At 38.8% G+C, this 19450-nt stretch overlaps 1 protein-coding gene across 2 annotated transcripts in view; it reads right to left on the bottom strand.

The window, feature by feature from the left end:
* itprid2 (ITPR interacting domain containing 2) overlaps nt 1-19450 on the bottom strand; it is a 59912-nt gene that overhangs the window by 35526 nt on the left and 4936 nt on the right. For both annotated transcript variants that reach the window (XM_086147692.1, XM_086147693.1), the window contains exons 2-6: nt 16099-16170; nt 11987-12157; nt 6275-6317; nt 3944-3993; nt 3719-3772 (exon numbers count right to left, since the gene is read on the bottom strand). In XM_086147692.1, coding sequence (XP_086003818.1) covers nt 3719-3772; nt 3944-3993; nt 6275-6317; nt 11987-12157; nt 16099-16141 — 361 coding nt within the window. In that variant the 5' untranslated portion in view covers nt 16142-16170. The remainder of the gene's footprint in view (nt 1-3718; nt 3773-3943; nt 3994-6274; nt 6318-11986; nt 12158-16098; nt 16171-19450) is intronic.

Here is a 19450-nt window from a genome sequence, read left to right as displayed (position 1 = left end):
TACCGTAAATTCTGGACTATAAGGCGCACCTTTATATAGGCCGCACCTACTACATTTTAAAAGGAAAAAAACTGTACAAAAATAAGCCGCACATGTAAACAAACCGTAGGTGAGATATTAACAATACAAGATGTTACAGGAAATATAAATAAAATGTTAAATAAAATTTAATTAAAAAAGTAATATAAAATTTTAAGATACAATACAAGATGTTACAGGAAAATATAAATAAAATAAAACATAAATATAAATATAAATAAATATAAATAATATATATATATATATATATATATATATATATATATATATTTAAAATAAAAATTGAATAAAATTTAATTAAATCAAAAATGTAAAATTATTCAAAAAATAATAATAATAAAATAAAATAAAAAGACAGTATCATCTACAACTAGGGTTTTTTTTTTTCCAGATCAGATGCCAAACTTACATGCAGCAGCTCAATTTTCGTCTTCGACAGCCAGACTGATCACTTTCGACTCGAATCAATTTATTTGGCAAACATTTATTAAATGTTTTTTATCAAATTTTATTAGATTAATTTAATTTTATTACATTTATTGAATGTTTTTTTTATCAAATTTTATTACATTTATTTGATTTTATTAAATTTATTAAATGTTTTTTATCAAATTGTATTAAATTAATTTAATTTTATTAAATTTATTAAACGTTTTTTTATCAAATTTTATTAAATTTATTTGATTTTATTAAATTTATTAAATGTTTTTTTTATCAAATTTTATTAAATTAATTTAATTTTATTAAATGTATTAAATGTTTGCCAAAACGGTTTCATGTGTCCATTTCCAGAAGGAAGCTACCATAATTACCCTTCAAAAAAATCCAGGAATTAGCCGCAGTCCTCAAATGCATGTGAAAAAAGTGGCGGCTTATAAGCCGGACTTTACGGTAGTCCAGAGACGAGCTCAGTGTGCTTTACCGTCTGGACTATTTTTGTTTTTACGACCGAAAAAGAAAGAGAGGCATCAAAGAAGTGAATCGAGGGGCTGAAGTTTATAGCTCTCGGCAGCGAAAAAGAGAGAAGAGAATGCTTTATAATGGTTTTATTTTTAGACCGACTTAAAAAGGAAGTGGGTGAACCTCCATCCATCACCGATGAAGGTTCGCCACTTCCTTCCGAGGTCGCGTGAATAGGGAAAACTTAATATTCTTGGAAACTGCGGAACGAATTTATAAAAAAAGAGACATATTTGAAGAGGACCGTCAAAAGATCTCTCGCCGACGTCCAAAAGAGTAACAACGCAATTCCACCGAAGAGCAGGATCGCGTGGAACGCTGACGTCGTACGCGATTTGAGGATTGTCCGCTCCAAAAATGTACCAAAAAAAAAAAGGCCTCGGAAGTGCTACCGACGCAGGATCATACCGGTATCCTTAATAGTACTTTTCCAAAACAATAAGGGTATCAACCACAACGTTACGTCAAATGATTGTTGCTCGTGTTTTTTGAACTCGAAATCCATTAGCGTGTTAGCGCGCGGCGGTAGAAAAGGTTTGGCGTGCACGGCCGAAAGAAATCTACTCGCATGCAATATCAGTCACGGAGTTGATGTTTCTGCACCTCTGTGACTTTTGCTTGGCGAAGAGTCAGTTGGGGGGCGGGGTCATGCGTCTTGTTTGGACGGCATGCTAACACAGGCGTAGAGGACAAACAGCTCAGCCGCAGCAGGTTTGCCGGGTCACAGATTATGAAACAAGTTTGTTTTATCAGGGAGACGTGTGAGGCTAAGCTCAAGAAGTCAGTCGGAGTCCGACGGCGCACGCCGATGGTCCGACACTGACCTTTTACCTCTAAATCACGATTAGCCTTCAGCTCCTTCTCACTCCGAAGCGTTTGTCTGAATCACGTCTGTTGTTTCCTGGAAATTGGATCCATACTCGTATGCTTGCTGAAACGGTTTCCCCACCTGTGATATACCCTATTTTTCGCACTATAAGGCGCACTTACAGTCCTTACATTTTCTTAAAAATTCGCCTCACATATGAATTCTTGACAGTTTCCACCTGAAGCGGGGAATTTGTATGAAAGTCAGTCCCTGGTTGAAAATGTGTTGCGACATCAGACAAAGTTAGATAACTAATTATGTGTTGTTCCAACCTCACACTAACTTCAGGTGTCTGCAATGTAGAGGGTTGTGCCAGGAAGCCCATCCGGCAAACAACTTGTGCTGAAACCAAATATGCTAACAGAAGACTCATACCGGATCAGGTTAAGGACGAACGCCATTGGTGCCGATAGTCTCCAGGGTACCGGTGGATATTGGGTTCAACCAAGGGTCGAAGAAGAAGAGGAAGGCGTGTTCGGAAGCAGAGAGAGTCTGGAACTGAGAGTAGGGACTTTGGATGTTGGGACGGAGACAGGAAAAGTTGGTGCAGAGAAGGTCTAGAAGGGAGTGTCTGGGAGACCAGGTTAGCAGCTAGAAGCTTAGGAGCAGCTTTTAAGTTGTACTGTCACGGTCCTGATAGCAAGTGAGCTGGAGTTATCTTGAAGGAGGAGTTTGTTAGGAATGCAAGTCGGATGTAAAATTCCAAATTGTCTGGACAAGTACAACGGGAAAGGTGTCTGGGGTGGGACGACTAAAGGGGGCGGGGTCAGCACCTCTGCCAAACTTGGGGGGTGGCGTCGGCACAGACACATTAGCGCCCAGGGGCAAACTTCTGGGAGTTTGGGCGACTTGACTTAAGGGGTACGGCACCCCGAGAAGGATCTACAGGAACTCCAGGTGGGCATACATGGCTTGACCCCACTTAAAGTAAACCCGGTTAGACCTTGACCCCTGGGGCTACATGTTGGCGCAACAGGTCTGACTATTCCAAACGGGATTTAGCTATGATGCTACCAGTTATTAGCCAATCAACACACACGACCGCAGTTCCGGCATTCTATTTCCAGCCTTTGCAGCAACACGGTAAATAAAAACCAGCTGATTGAATATTTACAAAAACCGAAGCAAGATGCCACCAGAGATTTTTTTTTTTTTTTTTTTTACCCGTGGAAAACATCCACCGGCTCAAAATATGACATCGGGGATATTTGATGTACGGGACGGCGGAAAATGCTGGCACGCTACGCCGATTTCATCCGGGGGGAGATGAAAGCGCTCGTAAACCTGGCGTGGAGTAGGGTTTCTTTTTTTTTTTTTCCTGTGTGAAATGGACAGTTTTCTAGTTCACAGGGAGGAGGTTCAGCTGAACTGACCCAAACAGACGCTTTCGGAGGTTGCATTAAGCCTCGGCCAACGTGACAAACCTTGGATGCCAGTTTGGACACCGGCCAACGTCCGCAAGCGGAGCTACAAGTCCTGCTCCCCGATTTGACTTTCACAACAAACTTAGCATGGAGTTTTCACCGAGCTGAAACTCCTAACCGGAACCGGCAACCGGAAAACCTCCAGGACAGGAGAGTTGAGGTGGTCTGACCTTCTTACGTAACCCTGCCACGCTTTGAAACTAAAAAAGAAATGCGCGGACATACGGGAGGTTCCAAGGGCATACGGGTATCTAGCTTAGCATCTGAGACGGCTTTACCGAAAATGTCAGCGCTCCGCGATTATCCCAGCGTGGGTTGTAATTAAGAGAATGTTTGGGGAAACTCAACAATGCGCAGGAATCTCTAATCTTGTTTGTCTTTTGTGCGGGTTTGCGTTTTGTTTTGTTTTCCCCCCTTCGGCACTGACCTTCAGCTCCCAGCGAAAGGTCATCTTCAAAGCTGCAGCTGTTCCTCGGAGCTCCTGTTCTCACACAAAACACAATAATAGGTTGTGAAATCCAGACGGCGACTTATTAATAGTAACATATGGCAGGGGAAAGTTTTCGTATCGGGGTTGGAAGAGGAGCCGGTTCCTTGAAAGGAAGCCAGTTCTCGCGGTACCATACGGGTTTTACAAAAACGTGCTAATTACCTTTGCTAGGCGACGCACTCTGATCGTCCAGCGAGGCTCCGATGGGCGTCCTGGAGGAAACCATGGGGTCGGTTACATTTCAATCCAAAAGCGGCGTTAACTCCCGCTAGCTTAACGAGGCGCACACTGATTGTAACATCGAATTCATCATCAGACTAGCGTATGCCGAGGCTAGCAAAACAAACAAGTGTTCAAGGAAAACTGCTGGGCGACGTGAGAGAAATTCAAACAAGTAATCAGACTCGCTCTTTGTTTGCTTAGAAACTTGTGATCTTAAACAAATAGCATCAGAACCGGCTAGGCGTTTACAGATGAGATTTTTAGGTCAACAGTTTTTAGCATAGCGCGGTCCCTAAAAGGCTAGATCTGGCAGTCCTTGCCTCACTGGAAGGCATCGCTAGCTAACGCGCAGGCTAACTAGCGACAAACCCGGCACTTGCGCAAGACTTCGGGTACGAAAAGAAACGATTCAAAAAGGTCATCTTGCATTTAACGTCCGATGAAACAGCGAAGCTTTGATAAATACGAGTCCCGATGTGATCTGGCGGCTAATTAGCCAAAACGTAGCTTCCTCACGTGAGAAGATTTTAATCTTTGTCACCAGTTCCCTGAAGTTTCCTTCCTTTCTTACTGGTGCGACTGCAACTTTCAAGAAGGAGGTAACCAAGAAGCTAACATTCTGTCGGACAAATCGAACCGACAGACCCGAGACCTCATCTCGGGTTAGCGTGTTTTAGCATGTTTTAGCATGTTCTCCGGATGAGTCCGCGCGAACGCACCGCGCTTTTTGGTCCTGCCACTTCAGAACAGGAGCGTTTCCGAAGGCTCCATGTTTCCATGTGGGCTAACGAGTCCCGTATTCGGAAGCAGCACTGCTAAGATTCGCACACCGAAGCTAAGCTAGTCCACTGCATCAAATCAGACGCCCGGCTTCAGGCTAAAGCACGGGAGCGACCAAACCGGCTAACCCATGTATCGCGGTCAGCTCCTGGCTAACGACGCTAAACACGCCGGGCTAAGTCCCGTGCTAAATCGCTATCCCAGATGTGCCGCTAGCTAGACTGACCATCCGCAGCAGCTAGCCGTAGCTTTGTGGCAACGAGCTGCCGTCTGCAGCCGGACACACTGTGAGCGGTTACACAACCTGCCGCTTATCAGTGGCACAAGTTTCATACCCCCCTTCAACAACACACACACACACACACACACACACACACACACACACACACACACACACACACACACACACACACACACAGGATTGTATAACAGCGCGCAGCCGCATTATTCCCTCGCTGTCTTTTTCCACCGGCAGCCATGTTGGCCCCCGGGCTTCTGTCCCCCATGGCCGTTGCTATGGCAACCAGCACTTCCTCCGAGCTCCGGCGGCGAGTCGGAGGAGTGTGTGGCGAGCGGCGGCGGCGGCGGCCGACGCGTTGCGTGCGCGCGAGAAGATTGTTGACTCAGTAAAAGGAGACACTCCTTTGTTTACCTTTTTCATTTTGCCTCTTTTCCATCATCTGTCAACTTTTTCCTGCATTTTTTTTTTTTTTTTTTACGTCAAGGCTCTTTGACCCGTCTCTCTCCGTGTGTGTGTGTGTGTGTGTGTGTGTGTGTGTGTTTTGTGAGTCGAACGTCAAGGCGTCGGCACGCCGCTCCTAAACACACACACACACACCTTCGGACGCCAGAACACACTCGTTAGAGCAGATAAGGTGAAAAGTGGGTCACCTGGTCCCAGACAGGATCCAAATAAAAACATTTTAATTAAAATATAAATATAATATAATATAATATAATATATAATATAATATAAAAGTGAATCCCTTTTATCATTTATTTTCTGATTTTCGACTTAAAATCAATTCATTTAAATTTATTCCCCAGCATTTGTTTGTGTTATTTAATACAATATTAATATTTTAATATTTTTTTACGCGTATATTTATTGCATTAAATGAGATGCTTGGGAAATTATTTCAAGGCATAAAAACAAAAAATACACATAGAAAATAAATAAACTCTGAAGTGTAAAAATTAATCTAAAAAAAAAATAAAATAATTTAAAAAAATTAAAAAAAAAACATCTAAATATTCTGGCTCCTGCTCATATTTATGTATGTTTTACTCGCTGGTCAGGAATTCTTCTGCTATGTTTTTTTTTTTGTTTCTTTGTTTTTTTCCCACTTAGAAACAGTTTCAGCTGCACAAACAAAATGGCGCAAAATGAAGCGTGATTTTTTTTTTTTTTTTTTTTTTTTTTTTTTTAACTTTGCCGCATTCATTTGAAAAACAGAACACAGATATGGATTTTTAAAAATGCCGCCGTACCTGCATTCGATCAGCCAGCTGGTGATCTTGTTGGGGACGTTTCCTGCCGAGGAGACGGAGAAAAGCGTTAAAACAAAAATGCGACGGGTTCAACAAATAAAAAAACGCTTCCGAAAAAAATAACCACATGTGTTCGGTTTTGTTTTGCGAACGGCTTCGATTAAATGCTGTTTTTTTTGTTTGTTTTTTTCCGCAGATGGCGATGTGGCGTGCGAGGATTGTGTGCCGATTAGATTAAAAGATTGTTAAAAAAAAAACAAATAGGTGACACAAAACACCGAGCTGGCGCAATAATGTCAAAAATAAAATTGAAAAAAAAATAAAATTTTTAGTTTCGAGATGAATTCTTCTTCTTCTTTGGGCTCTAACCCTGTTCTCTGGATCCTGCTGCACCTTCAGCAACCTTCTACCCAGTTCTGCACCATGATTTGGACATGAACAGAGGGGTGTTCATGTCCGAACTATTTCAGTCAGCACTTTGTTTCGGCCATACATGTCCTGCACCCCCTGTGACAAACTCTTCTTTTCCTCTGGTCTTTTCCCTTCAGGGGTCTCCACAGCGAATCAACCTTCTCCATCAAACTTTTAACCTCCTATATTGTCTTTGGTCTTCCTCTAGATCTCCAATTCCTACATATATATTCTCTATCCCTCCTCTGTCCATGACCCAACCATCTCTGACCTTCTCTCCAAAACATCTAACATGTGCTGTTCCTCTGATAGACTCATTCCTGATCCTCTCCATCCTGGTCACTCCCAAAGAGAACCTCAACATCTTCATCTCTGCAACCTCTAGTTCTGCCTGCTGTCTTTTGGTCATTGGAACAGTTTCTAGTCCAAACATCATCGCTGGTCTCACCACTGTCTTGTACACCTTTCCTTTTATTCTGGCTGATGTTCTTCTATCTCTTCGTACCCCTGACACTTTTCTCCACCCATTCCAACCTGCTTGGACCCGTCTCTTCACCTCTTTTCCACACTCGCCCACACTCTGGACTGTTGACCCCAAGTACCTGAAATCCTCCACCTTCTTGATCTCCACTCCCTGTAGCCTCACCGTTCCACCCGAGTTCCTCTCGTTCACACACATATATTCTGTCTTGCTGCGACTAACTTTCATTCCTCTCCTTTCCAGAGCATACCTCCACCTCTCTAGATGTTCCTCTACCTGTTGTCTGCTCTCACTACAGATCACAATGTCATCCGCAAACATCATGGTCCATGGAGATTCCTGTCTAACCTCATCTGTCAGCCTGTCCATCACCATTGCGAACAAGAAGGGGCTCAGAGCTGATCCCTGATGGAGTCCCACCTCCACCTTGAACTTCTCTGTTACACCTACAGCACACTGTGCCAGTGTTACACAGTAAGCATACATGTCCTGTACCAGTCTAATATACCTGTCTGCCACTCCAGACTTCCTCATACAATACCAGAGTTCCTCTCTCGGCACCCTGTCCTATGCCTTTTCTAGTTCTATTGGTTTTGTTGTTTCATTGGATGTATCTTCTTTCGACCTTTTACTCAAATATCATTCAGGCTTTGCCCTTTAATGTTCATCCTGAACAAAAACAAGCACATAAAAATACGTCAATCAAGCAATAAAACAGGACAACGGACGCTTGTAAAGCAAACATCACAAAGTTTCTCATGACCAAAATCAACAAAGCATCGGAGCTCAGCGTCCGCCTGGACGTCACGCGACGGTTGACCGAGGACGAATGACAGCAGACTTCAGCCGCCGCAAGCTGGAGTTACAGCGAATACTATTCATCGACGACCGACCCAACTTTTGGTCATCCTCAGTCCTCCTCCAGGACCCCCGAGGCCCTCCGGACACATGGGTTTCGCTTAAAAGCACTGAGTCAACCGCTTTGCAACCCTGATTCTTTGCCCCGCGGACAAACTCAGGCCATGAAGGGTCTTTTTTTGGGGGCGTATATGCAGAGTCTCCTCCAGAGCATCAAACCCTGAACCTCTTTCACATTGTATCCTGCTCCGCCGCCCAGAGCGCTTGGGCCAATTGGAAAATGATCTTTAAGACCCGCGATGCATTTAATTCACGTCGCTTTCGGCATATTTGAGAAAATACGGCCTCTAAATGTTTGAAAATCACTCCATGGACATCAGATTTGCGGCCCGAGTGTACGCCTGCCAGGTCGGTCTTCCTGTAACATGACCAAATCTAGCTTGTCGGTCCGAAGGCCTGTTGTGCTTGGCAGCCACCGATCTCCAGCCTGCCTCTGTAAGGCCACGGCGACAGGAAGATCGAACAATTCCTCCCCTCGCCGTGACTCCCGGAGGTTGGCATGTTTGTTGTTCTTGTCCCGGCAAAGACGTTCGCATTTTCAGCTCCCGCCGCATCCTTACCCGCGGGGCGTCTCTTGACAGAAAATCCAAGTTCACCCGCCCATGTGTTTTCCAAAAAACAGGATAAATCACAGAATAATTACAACCACCGGGCGGCTCGAGGCCAAACGCATCACTTCGGACCTCATATGGAGTCCTCGTCCCGTTTTCCAAACACCGCAAAAGGACTGCAAATCCAAACGACTGCAGGAAATGCGTTTGTATCAAAACAGCATCCAGACACCAGAAAACTAGCGGATGAAAGTTGGTGTTAACAAACGCGAGTGTTCCTCAAATAGCTCAATGGACGCTAGAAACTGGAAGTCAGAAGGGAATTTTAGGAGTCCATCCTTGTTGGGGTCACTTCACTTGTATCACTTCTAATCTTATCAAAAGACCAGACATACTTTATTGAAATTCTTCTGTCGCAACAATGACAGAATCATTAAATATGGGTCGATTAAAAAACAGCAAAAGACGTCCATAAAGAAATAAACAATTGCTAATGTCACTCTTTCTGTTCTTTTTGTTTTGGTTGTCTATTCTCACCCTTGTTGTTGTTGTTGTTGTCGTCTTTTGCTATCTTTTAATTGTCTGTATTGGGCGTTTGTCACTTTTTTTAGCAAGTGAAAGCGCCGCAAGGCAAGTAATATAGGAAGAGGTGGCTTCAGACGTGAAGACGCCACAGAAGAAGTCCTGCCTGACTCGTACCAGCTGGACGTCCACAGATCCTGACCCGTGAAACTCCGACTGTAAACAGAGTTAATGTACGAACCGTTTGTTTAACATGCGTTTCCTGCTTCCCTCACAATGGAAGCTGCGACTGATCTCGCTGTTCCCGGCGGTTTGATCGGACTGTACCGCTTTTTCACGTCTAGAGCATACAACATCGGTGGTCTCACCACTGTCTTGTACACCTTTCCTTTCATTCTGGCTAAAAGTCTTCTATCTCTTCGTACCCCTGACACTTTTCTCCACCCATTCCAACCTGCTTGGACCCGTCTCTTCACCTCTTCTCCACACTCTCCTACGCTCTGGACTGTTGACCCTAAGTACCTGAAATCCTCCAGCTTCTTGATCTCCACTCCCTGTAGCCTCACCGTTCCACCCGAGTTCCTCTCATTCACACACATATATCTGTCTTGCTGCGACTAACTTTCATTCCTCTCCTTTCCAGAGCATACCTCCACCTCTCTAGATGTTCCTCTACCTGTTGTCTGCTCTCACTACAGATCACAATGTCATCCGCAAACATCATGGTCCATGGGGATTCCTGTCTAACCTCATCTGTCAGCCTGTCCATCACCATTGCGAACAAGAAGGGGCTCAGAGCTGATCCCTGATGGAGTCCCACCTCCACCTTGAACTTCTCTGTTACCCCTACAGCACACCGTACCAGTGTCTCACAGCGAGCATACATGTCCTGTACCAGTCTAACATACCTCTCTGCCACTCCAGACTTCCTCATACAATACCACTCTTGGCACCCTGTCATATGCTTTTTCTAGGTCTACAAAAACACAATGCAGCTCCCTCTTGGCTTCTCTGTACTTCTCTATGAGCATTCAAAGCAAATACTACATTTATAGTACAACTGAATAAGGGACTCCTACACCTCCATTATCTACGGGCAGAAAAAGACTCCAGGCTATGGGGTAGAGAAAGAATGAAATAAATATCCAAACAGCTTGTTTCTAAATAGTTTGGACCGCTTTCTGTTGTTGAGTATTATCATTTGTCATTATTTGAGATAGTTATGATCGGCATCTTAGCCAACCCTGAAGGACATAGTGCAGACATACATGTACCGTACTTTTCGCACTATAAGGCGCACTTAAAATCTTGAAAAAAAACGATGTAGTGCTGTTATACAACGCCATCGTTAGCATCTATGCTAGTGCATAGATGCTAACGATGGCGTTGTATAACAGCACTACATCTATAGTGCTATAGTGCATGTCGTTGCCCTTTAGCTGCACTTCAGCAACAACTAATTAACTGCAAATTAACTTTCGGGTCCACATGAGTGAATAAATTGAGAAAAAGTGTTTTTTAAATACGCTCTTTCTTCAGATGTTTAGCAAAATATGCTTAACCCCGCTTGCAACGTTATTATACACTTTCCGTGCTCCATGTCAAATAAATTACAGCAAATATGTATAATATTGAATGAATACATTATAAATAGTTATTATCTTTTTTTTTGGAGCACAAATTTTTTTTTCAAACCTTCATCAGATGAAGAAAAAAATTTTTTCCAGCATCAAGCATCTCCAACATCTTGTTTACTAAGACACTTTATAGTTTCACTGAGACACTTTATAGTTTATTTTTATTCTGCCTTTTTCTTTTTATTATTTATTACTGTTATATTTTCTGTCACTCAGCCGCCGCCGTTTGACGTGCAGCAGGTAACACAGATTCATTTTGACTTGTTTTAAGGACATTACATCAAAGTTGGATCAGCCTGGAGTTTGTTTTTACACTTTAATTTGGAGTGTGATTCCTAATCCAGACCTCCATGGGTTGATACAATTGATTTCCATTGATCATTTTTGTGTGATTTTGTTGTCAGCACATTCAACTGTGTAAAGAGCAAAGTATTTCATAAGAATATTTCATTCATTTAGATCTAGGATGTGTTTTTTAAGTGTTCCCTTTATTTTTTTGAGCAGTGTATATATATATATATATATATATGTGTGTGTGTGTGTGTATATAATTTTTTTTACATTATACATTTTTATATATATATATATATATATATTATATCACACGCTGTTCAAAAAATAAAGGGAACACTAAAATAACATAACGTATAATATTCCCTTTTTCACTTTTTTTTACTTCTTCACTTTTTAATTTTTTCTTTCTACACATTGATGTATTTATTCTTCAAGTTGTTGTTTATATTTTTTATATGTGACACATCTATATATATTTATTAAAATTTTTGGTCTTATAAATTTTTTTTTTTTTTTTTTTTACATTATACACTGCTCCAAAAAATAAACACCAAAACCACTTTAATTTTGAGTGTGATTCCTAATCCAGACCTCCATGGGTTGATACAATTAATTCCATTGATCATTTTTGTGTGATTTTGTTGTCAGCACATTCAACTGTGTAAAGAGCAAAGTATTTCATAAGAATATTTCATTCATTTAGATCTAGGATGTGTTTTTTAAGTGTTCCCTTTATATATAATATACAATTAATACATTATATATGGTTACTATCTTTATTTTTGGAGCGCAAATTTTTTTTTTGGGAGATGAAAAAAACTTTTTTTTTGCTGCTTTCCGACCAACTCAGCCGCCGCCGTTTGACGTAAATAAGACGCTGTGGTTTACGTTTCCCCACCTGGTTCCTGTTCTTCTGCAGATCTGGGCTCGTCCCCGGCCGGACCCTCGCGGTTCTGCGGATCCTGCCGGGCGTCCGACGCCTCCGGCTGGGTCTCCTGCCAGAGGGAGTCCCGGCTTTTGGCCCAGGCTCGGCGCCGCAGGTGGGCGAGGCTGCGGTCGGACGGAGGACCTGCGGATCGTGGATCGATGGATCAACAATCGGGTGTTTTCCAAAAGCTTTTTTGCGGTTCAGACGCACGAACGGCAGGATGAGTCCGGCCAGGAGACGGTAAAATAAACACGACGGGAAAACACTGCTAATATCATCCCTGATGTTGTTGTTAATGTTGTTGTCTATTTATGCTACATCCTGTCTTCTGTCGTTCTATTTATATTTAAACTCATATTTATAATCATATTTATTTCCTGTTTTTTGGTTGTTGTTTTTTTTTTTTTTTTTTTTTACATTATAACTGTTACGCCACAAAGGAATTTCCCCTACGGACACCAAAAAAAAAGTCTTAAAAAATATATATCTTAAAATAAATAAAGTAATGATAAATAAATAAATTAATTGAATATTTTTATTTAAAAAAAAAAAAAAAAACTGTGGATATGCGTCAGTGGGAAGAGGCATATATATATATGTGTATATAAACATATATATAGATAGATATATTTCTATCTATATATATATATACACACCTACATATATTATATACATATATATATGTATATATCTCTATATATAGATATAGACACACATGTATATGTATATATATACACACACATATATATATACATGTGTATATATATGTGTATATATATGTGTGCATTTCTATATACATATATATATATACATTTATATTCTTTGATGTTTGTAATTATTTCATTATGTAAAAAAAATATATATATGTATATATATATAAAATAAGAATAAAGCATAAGATTTACAGATATATATAGACATATACAAACACATATATACACACATTTGCATGAATAAATATATATATATATACATACATCTATATGTGTATATATACATATTTACATTGAAATACATATTTATACACACACATATACATATGTACGTATATATATATATATATATATTCTTATGCATCATAGATTTTTAATTTATATTTTTTCTTTAACCTTTTTACGTTAATTTTTGACATTCACAATTTGATGCTATAACCCCATGTGCCCCCCAATATAAACATATTTTACAATTTTTTTTTTTTTTCTGATTCCAAAAGGTCGCCGATGCCGACCTGGTCGCGACAAAAAAAAAAAAGCTCGAATTTGCATCTCCAAACAAAGGCCAGCCGCGCAAAAAGTTAGCGGCACAAAAACGACACGGCTAGCGTTTCCCGTCCCGTTATCTGCGACGTTCGGGGGTCCGAGAGCTAAACCGGCGGTGAAACAACCGCGGAAATCCAACATTTGCAATGTCACTATTGTTTAAAACAGAAGGCGCTTGTGTTCCTCCTTCTCCAACTCTTCTTCTTGCAACTTCTGACTCACTGCTTGAACTTCTGCGGCTAATATCTTGCAGATTTTTTTTTTTTTTTTTTTGGGGGGGGGTCGGACGTTCGTTCTGTTTCTGGGTTCTAGGTAATTTTCAGATGATGCGTTGCAGATGTTGCAAAGTCCATTTTAAACCATTTTTTATCTCTTCTGCTTCATGGCAAGAAGGTTCTTCATGGGTTCATCGGAGACACCGAATTGCCCAAATTAGCAACGCGCGTCTGGATTTAGCCCGTAAAAGCCGGGACAATTTAAAAGAAATAGATTTAAATCGACGACGCGGCGTCCCGCTGCGCTCGCCGGACGAGGAAGTTGAAGGGAAAGCAAATATTAACACAAGAAAGCGGACTTTTCTCGGAATATCGATCAACGTCCGACTTCGGAAAGGAGGGAGCGGCGCTAGAAGTTTGCTAAACGGTAGCCGTGAAGAGCAGGAGTGCAGTAAATGTGTCCGACGGCGGACGATACTGGAGAGAAATGTATTTGTTGAGCAAACAGGCTTCACATTCGTCAAAAAGGGCTGTTGGTTTGTCAAAAAATAAGGCAGCGCGTTAAAAGAAATGCGTACGGGAAGTCCTCGGTAGGTCGCGATTACGTTGACGAGGAAAGTCTCGTTCTGCGTAAAAAAAAAAAAAAAACGTACGTTGAATTCCTGGAGATTCACCCTCTCATTTAGACGACAAAAACATTCACTGTCTCTGGGACGTCATTTTGAGAAAAAAAATCATTCACTCGCTTATTCATAAAATGACAAATTCACCCTTTCACTCATCTTTCATAATGAGTCATATTCATCTATTCACTTACGCGTTAATAAAATTACATGTTTATTCATTCATTCACCCATTCATAGACACATTTGTCGATTCTCTCGTTCATACAAATCATTCATCCATTCACTCACCCATATTCACTCATTCATAAAAATACATATTTATCCATTCACTCATTCATTCATAAAAAGACACATTTATCCATTCTTTCGGTCGTTCATAAAAATACATTCAGCATTAACTCACCCATTCATTAACGCGCATTCGTCCATTCACTCATTCATAAAAAAACATTCATCCATTCACTTACCCATTCATAGAAAGACATATTTACCAATTCACTCATCCATTCATTAAATCATTCATCCATTCACTCGCTTATTCATAAAAACACATTCATTTATTCACACACCCATTCATAAACACATATTCATGCTTTCACTCCCTCATTCATAAAGAGACATATTAATCAATTCATTCATCCATTCATAAAGAGACACATTCATCCATTCAGTCACCCATTCATAAAAATATATTCAGCATTTACTCATCCATTCATAAAAACATATTCACTCATTCATAAAACTACATATTTATCCATTCACTCACTCATTCATAAAAATACATTCATCAATTCACTCACCCATTCATAAAGAGACACATTCATCCATTCATTCACTCACTCATTCATAGAAATATTTATCCATTTTCTCAATATTCACAAAAATTATTCGTCCATTCATAAACACATATTCATTCTTTCTCTCACTCATTCATAAAAATACATTCATCAATTCACTTACCCATTCATAAAGAGACACATTCATCCATTCACTCACTCATTCATAGACATATTTATCAATTTTCTCAATATTCATAAAAATTATTCATCCATTCATAAACACATATTCATCCTTTCTCTCATTCATTCATAAAAATACCTATTTATCCATTCACTCATTCATAAGAAGATGCATTCATCCTCTCACTCACCCCTTCATAAACACATATTCATCCATTCACTCATTCATAAAAATCATTCATCCATTCACACACTCACTCACTCATAAAAATACATTCATTTATTCACGCACGCATTCATAAACACATATTCATGCTTTCACTCACTCATTCATAAATATATATTAATCAATTTTCTCAATATTCATAAAAACCATTCATCCATTCATACACACATATTCATCCATTCACTAATTCATAAAAATCATTCATCCATTCACTTACCCATTCATAAAAACGCATATTTATCAATTCACTCGTCCATTCATAAAAATCATTCATCCATTCACTCACTCACTCATTCATAAAAATACACTCATTTATTCACGCACGCATTCATAAACACATATTCATGCTTTCACTCACTCATTCATAAAGACATGTTAATCCATTTTCTCAATATTCATTAAAATTATTCATCATTTCGCTCACTCATTCATAAACACATATTCTAACATTCACTCATTCATATGAAGACGCATTCATCCACTCACTCACTCATTCATAAAGTCATATTTATCCATTTTTTTCAATATTCATAACAATCATTCATCCATTCACCCATTCATAAACACATATTCACCCATTCACACCTGGTAAACATACAATAATTCATCCATTCATCCCATCCTGTCACAGAAACGTCTTCATCCCTGGTTATGAAACCGTAAAAAAAAAAAAAATTTTTTTTTAAAAAACAGATCGACCGTAAAAAGAGGTGCGACTGCAGTCGCGATCTTTTCGCGGAAGACGCCCGTGTCGGATAATTCACGTTTTAATAACGACGGTCCCCGAGAGGCGGCACCTGTGGCGGCGGCGGCGTCCAGTCCGAGAGCTCCGGCCTCCATGTCGCTGAAGGTCAGTCAGAGGACGACACCTGCGGAGCAAAGAGACGCCAAGGTGACGACAAATCCGCTGTTTTTATTTCTATATTTCTATGAGATGACGTGAAAAAGCAGCGCTTCAGATAATGTAAACTTTTATCGGTTCGCTGTTTATCTGGATGCATCCGTTACACTTTATGTTTTGGAACTATAATATAACAGCAGCGGAATATAAGCCGCACGGGATAAAGATAAAAAAGTACGATTACCCGTAAACGTCATACTTGTACAGCTTTAATTTACATAAATATGTATATCAATATATGTAAATATATATGTACATATATATATAAACACACTTGAATACATATATATGTATGTATGTGTGTATATACATACATACATATATACATATAAATATATAAACATACATACACACACACACATACATGTTTACATGCAGGTACACGAATATATACATGTGTGTGTATATATACACACACAACACACACACACACACACCCATACATATATATAGTCGTATATTCACATATATATGTATACTTGCAGGTATACATATATATTATATGTATGTATATACATATATATGTATGCATACATACATAACTATGTACACATATATACACACATATATTTATACATATATACACATACATACACACATATATACATATATATGTACATGCAGCTATACATATATATTAAATGTATTTATACACATAATATATATACACATATACATACATGTATATATACATACATATATCTGTTCACTTACATACACATATATTAATATATAAATATATATATACATATTATTATATACATATATATGTATACACACACACACACACACACCCACACATATATATTTATATAAATAAAAAAGTGTGTGCAGTGATCTGACCCTTGACCTTTCTGAACAAACCCCAAGCGCATCTGAAATTTAAATTTGGGGGAAAAAAAAAAATTAATTTGCCATAATTTCCGGACATTTAGCCGCTACTTTTTTCCGCACACGTGTCAAACACTGCTGCTGAAACGAACAACGCTAATTTACGGATTCATTTGGGCTCATTAGCTTCACGTCGCTAAAACATTTAGCCTGGTCACATCAGGCCGATGACATCGCCGCGAAATTCAATTCCCGACACCAAAGAAGACGACTTTAATGGTTTTAGCTCGAGTTAGCAATTAGCTAACAGCTAAAAAAAATGAAAATAAATGAAATAAAAATTTCTGTGTAAATATCTCATGTCACAACACGGGTATTTGTACATATATATTTATTTTTGTATTTTCAGGCGGTGCGGCTTATATTCAGGTGCGCTTAATAGACCAGAAAATACTGTACTACAAAAAAAAATTTATTTCTGGTTATTCTAGTTGCTAATAGTAACTATGCTAATAATAGCGGTGATAATTGAACAGGTCAGGCAGTAAAAGGGATTGTTGGAACGAGAGAATGAAGGGAAGTTCAGGCCCGGCGATAAGAAAAGTGTGACTCCATGGAAAGAGGGTGTTGAGAAAAAAAAAAAAAAAAAAAAAAAAAAAAAAAAAAAAAGCTAAATTTAACAAGAACGTGCGAAACAGGAAACGAGTGTTTAGAATGAAGAACTGAAAGACTTCCTGTTAGAAAGGAGGAGGGATGGATGAAGCCGAGGCGGGGGTTATTTTTAGAAGCAGAATTTGAAAACAAATTAGTGGGTCGGAAAAATATTAACAACAACGCCTGCGCTGAGAAAACCCCCTTTTTGGGGGCCTTTTAGATACCAATAAAATCAATATTTTCAATCGTGTGAAATTTAAAATGCCATTATTTTGATGAGAAGGAAGCAGATACAATTCAGACAGAATTTAGATAGAAGATAAAATTTATAATTTGTAAGAAAAAAAGGAAAATAAAAGAATTATCAGAAGTCATTTACATTATTTTCCAATATCAGTCCTTAGATTTATCTAAATGGTCAAAATTCGAGGAAAAAGGTTTTCATTTGAGGTAAAATACGTATTTCTAAGTAGTAATGATGATAATAATAAATCACAATAAATAAGGATGATTTAAAAAATTATTATAACCATGATTAATAATAAATAATAATGCTAATATCAATACCATAATAAATAATGCTTATAATAATAATAATATTAATAATAATGATATTAATATATATAATAGATAATATTATATATTATAATATATAATAGATAATAATAAAATAACAATTATAAATATTAATTATAAAAACAATACCATAATAAATAATAATAAAATAATGATTAAAAATAATAATGATAAATAATAATAATAATAAAAGTAATAGTAATAATAAAAAATTATTCATCATAAAAATTAGAAAAAAAAGCTTTATGTGGAAGCTGATCAACTTGCTCCTTATTGTAATGTCAATTACAGTTGAAAAAAAAAAGAAAGAAGAGAAAATTGCGACGGCGAGACGCGCGGCTCTGATTGGCTGCTGACCGGCGAGACCCGAAACTTTGCGGCGTGAAGCTGAAACATCTGGTCGGGAAAGAAAACGACGATGACAATCTGTCGGTCGGACAAGAATCAGACAGAGTGTGGTTTCACTCACACAGTCATAGTCTATTTGCTGCAGCCTAAACACACACACACACACACACACACACACACACACACACACACACACACACTATAAGATCATATCAGATGAGGGGTGTTTAGCTGTGGTCGGATTTAATTTACGGTATGAAGATAAGCAATAAACAAAAGGATTTTAGCAACAAACGCCTTTTTTTTAAGTCACAATGTTTATTTTTTTCTGCTTGTTTTTTCCATTATTATGATTAACATAGTAGGTTATTGATCTCCATAAGGGAAATAAATCAAATACGAATATAAATATAAAATAGACATGTACACGGACAAAAACAAGTGACGACAACAGCAAGGATAAAAATAGAAAAACAGAATTAAAAATAGGAGAAAAAATGGATAAGCAGAGTGAGATGGAGTGAAAACAACAACGATAAAAAGATAATAAAAAATGTAAAAAAAACAATAACGTAATTATGTGTGTGAATATGAGGTAGTGAGTAGTTTTTTTTTATTATTATTACACGAATAACAGTAATAAAAATAATAGTTTATCTACTATCTGTACTCCTATTCCTGTCAGGGATTGGACGAGCCCGCAGCCAATCACAGACGGCGCTTGGCAGGAGGCGGGTCCAAACCCCGACCGTTCACCTGTCAATCACAGAGCCACCAATCAGCCTCTCGTTCACACAGTCTGAGTACTACTGGTAGTAGCAGTACTAGTTGTATTGGTA

The sequence above is a fragment of the Fistularia commersonii genome, chromosome 6 (assembly GCF_037954325.1).
Source record: "Fistularia commersonii isolate RoL2024-O1a breed Wild chromosome 6, RoL_Fcom_v1.0, whole genome shotgun sequence".
In the NCBI taxonomy this organism is placed as follows: Eukaryota; Metazoa; Chordata; class Actinopteri; order Syngnathiformes; family Fistulariidae; genus Fistularia; species Fistularia commersonii.
Note: the sequence above shows the minus strand (reverse complement) of the source record. Positions and strands in the feature narration are given on the sequence as shown.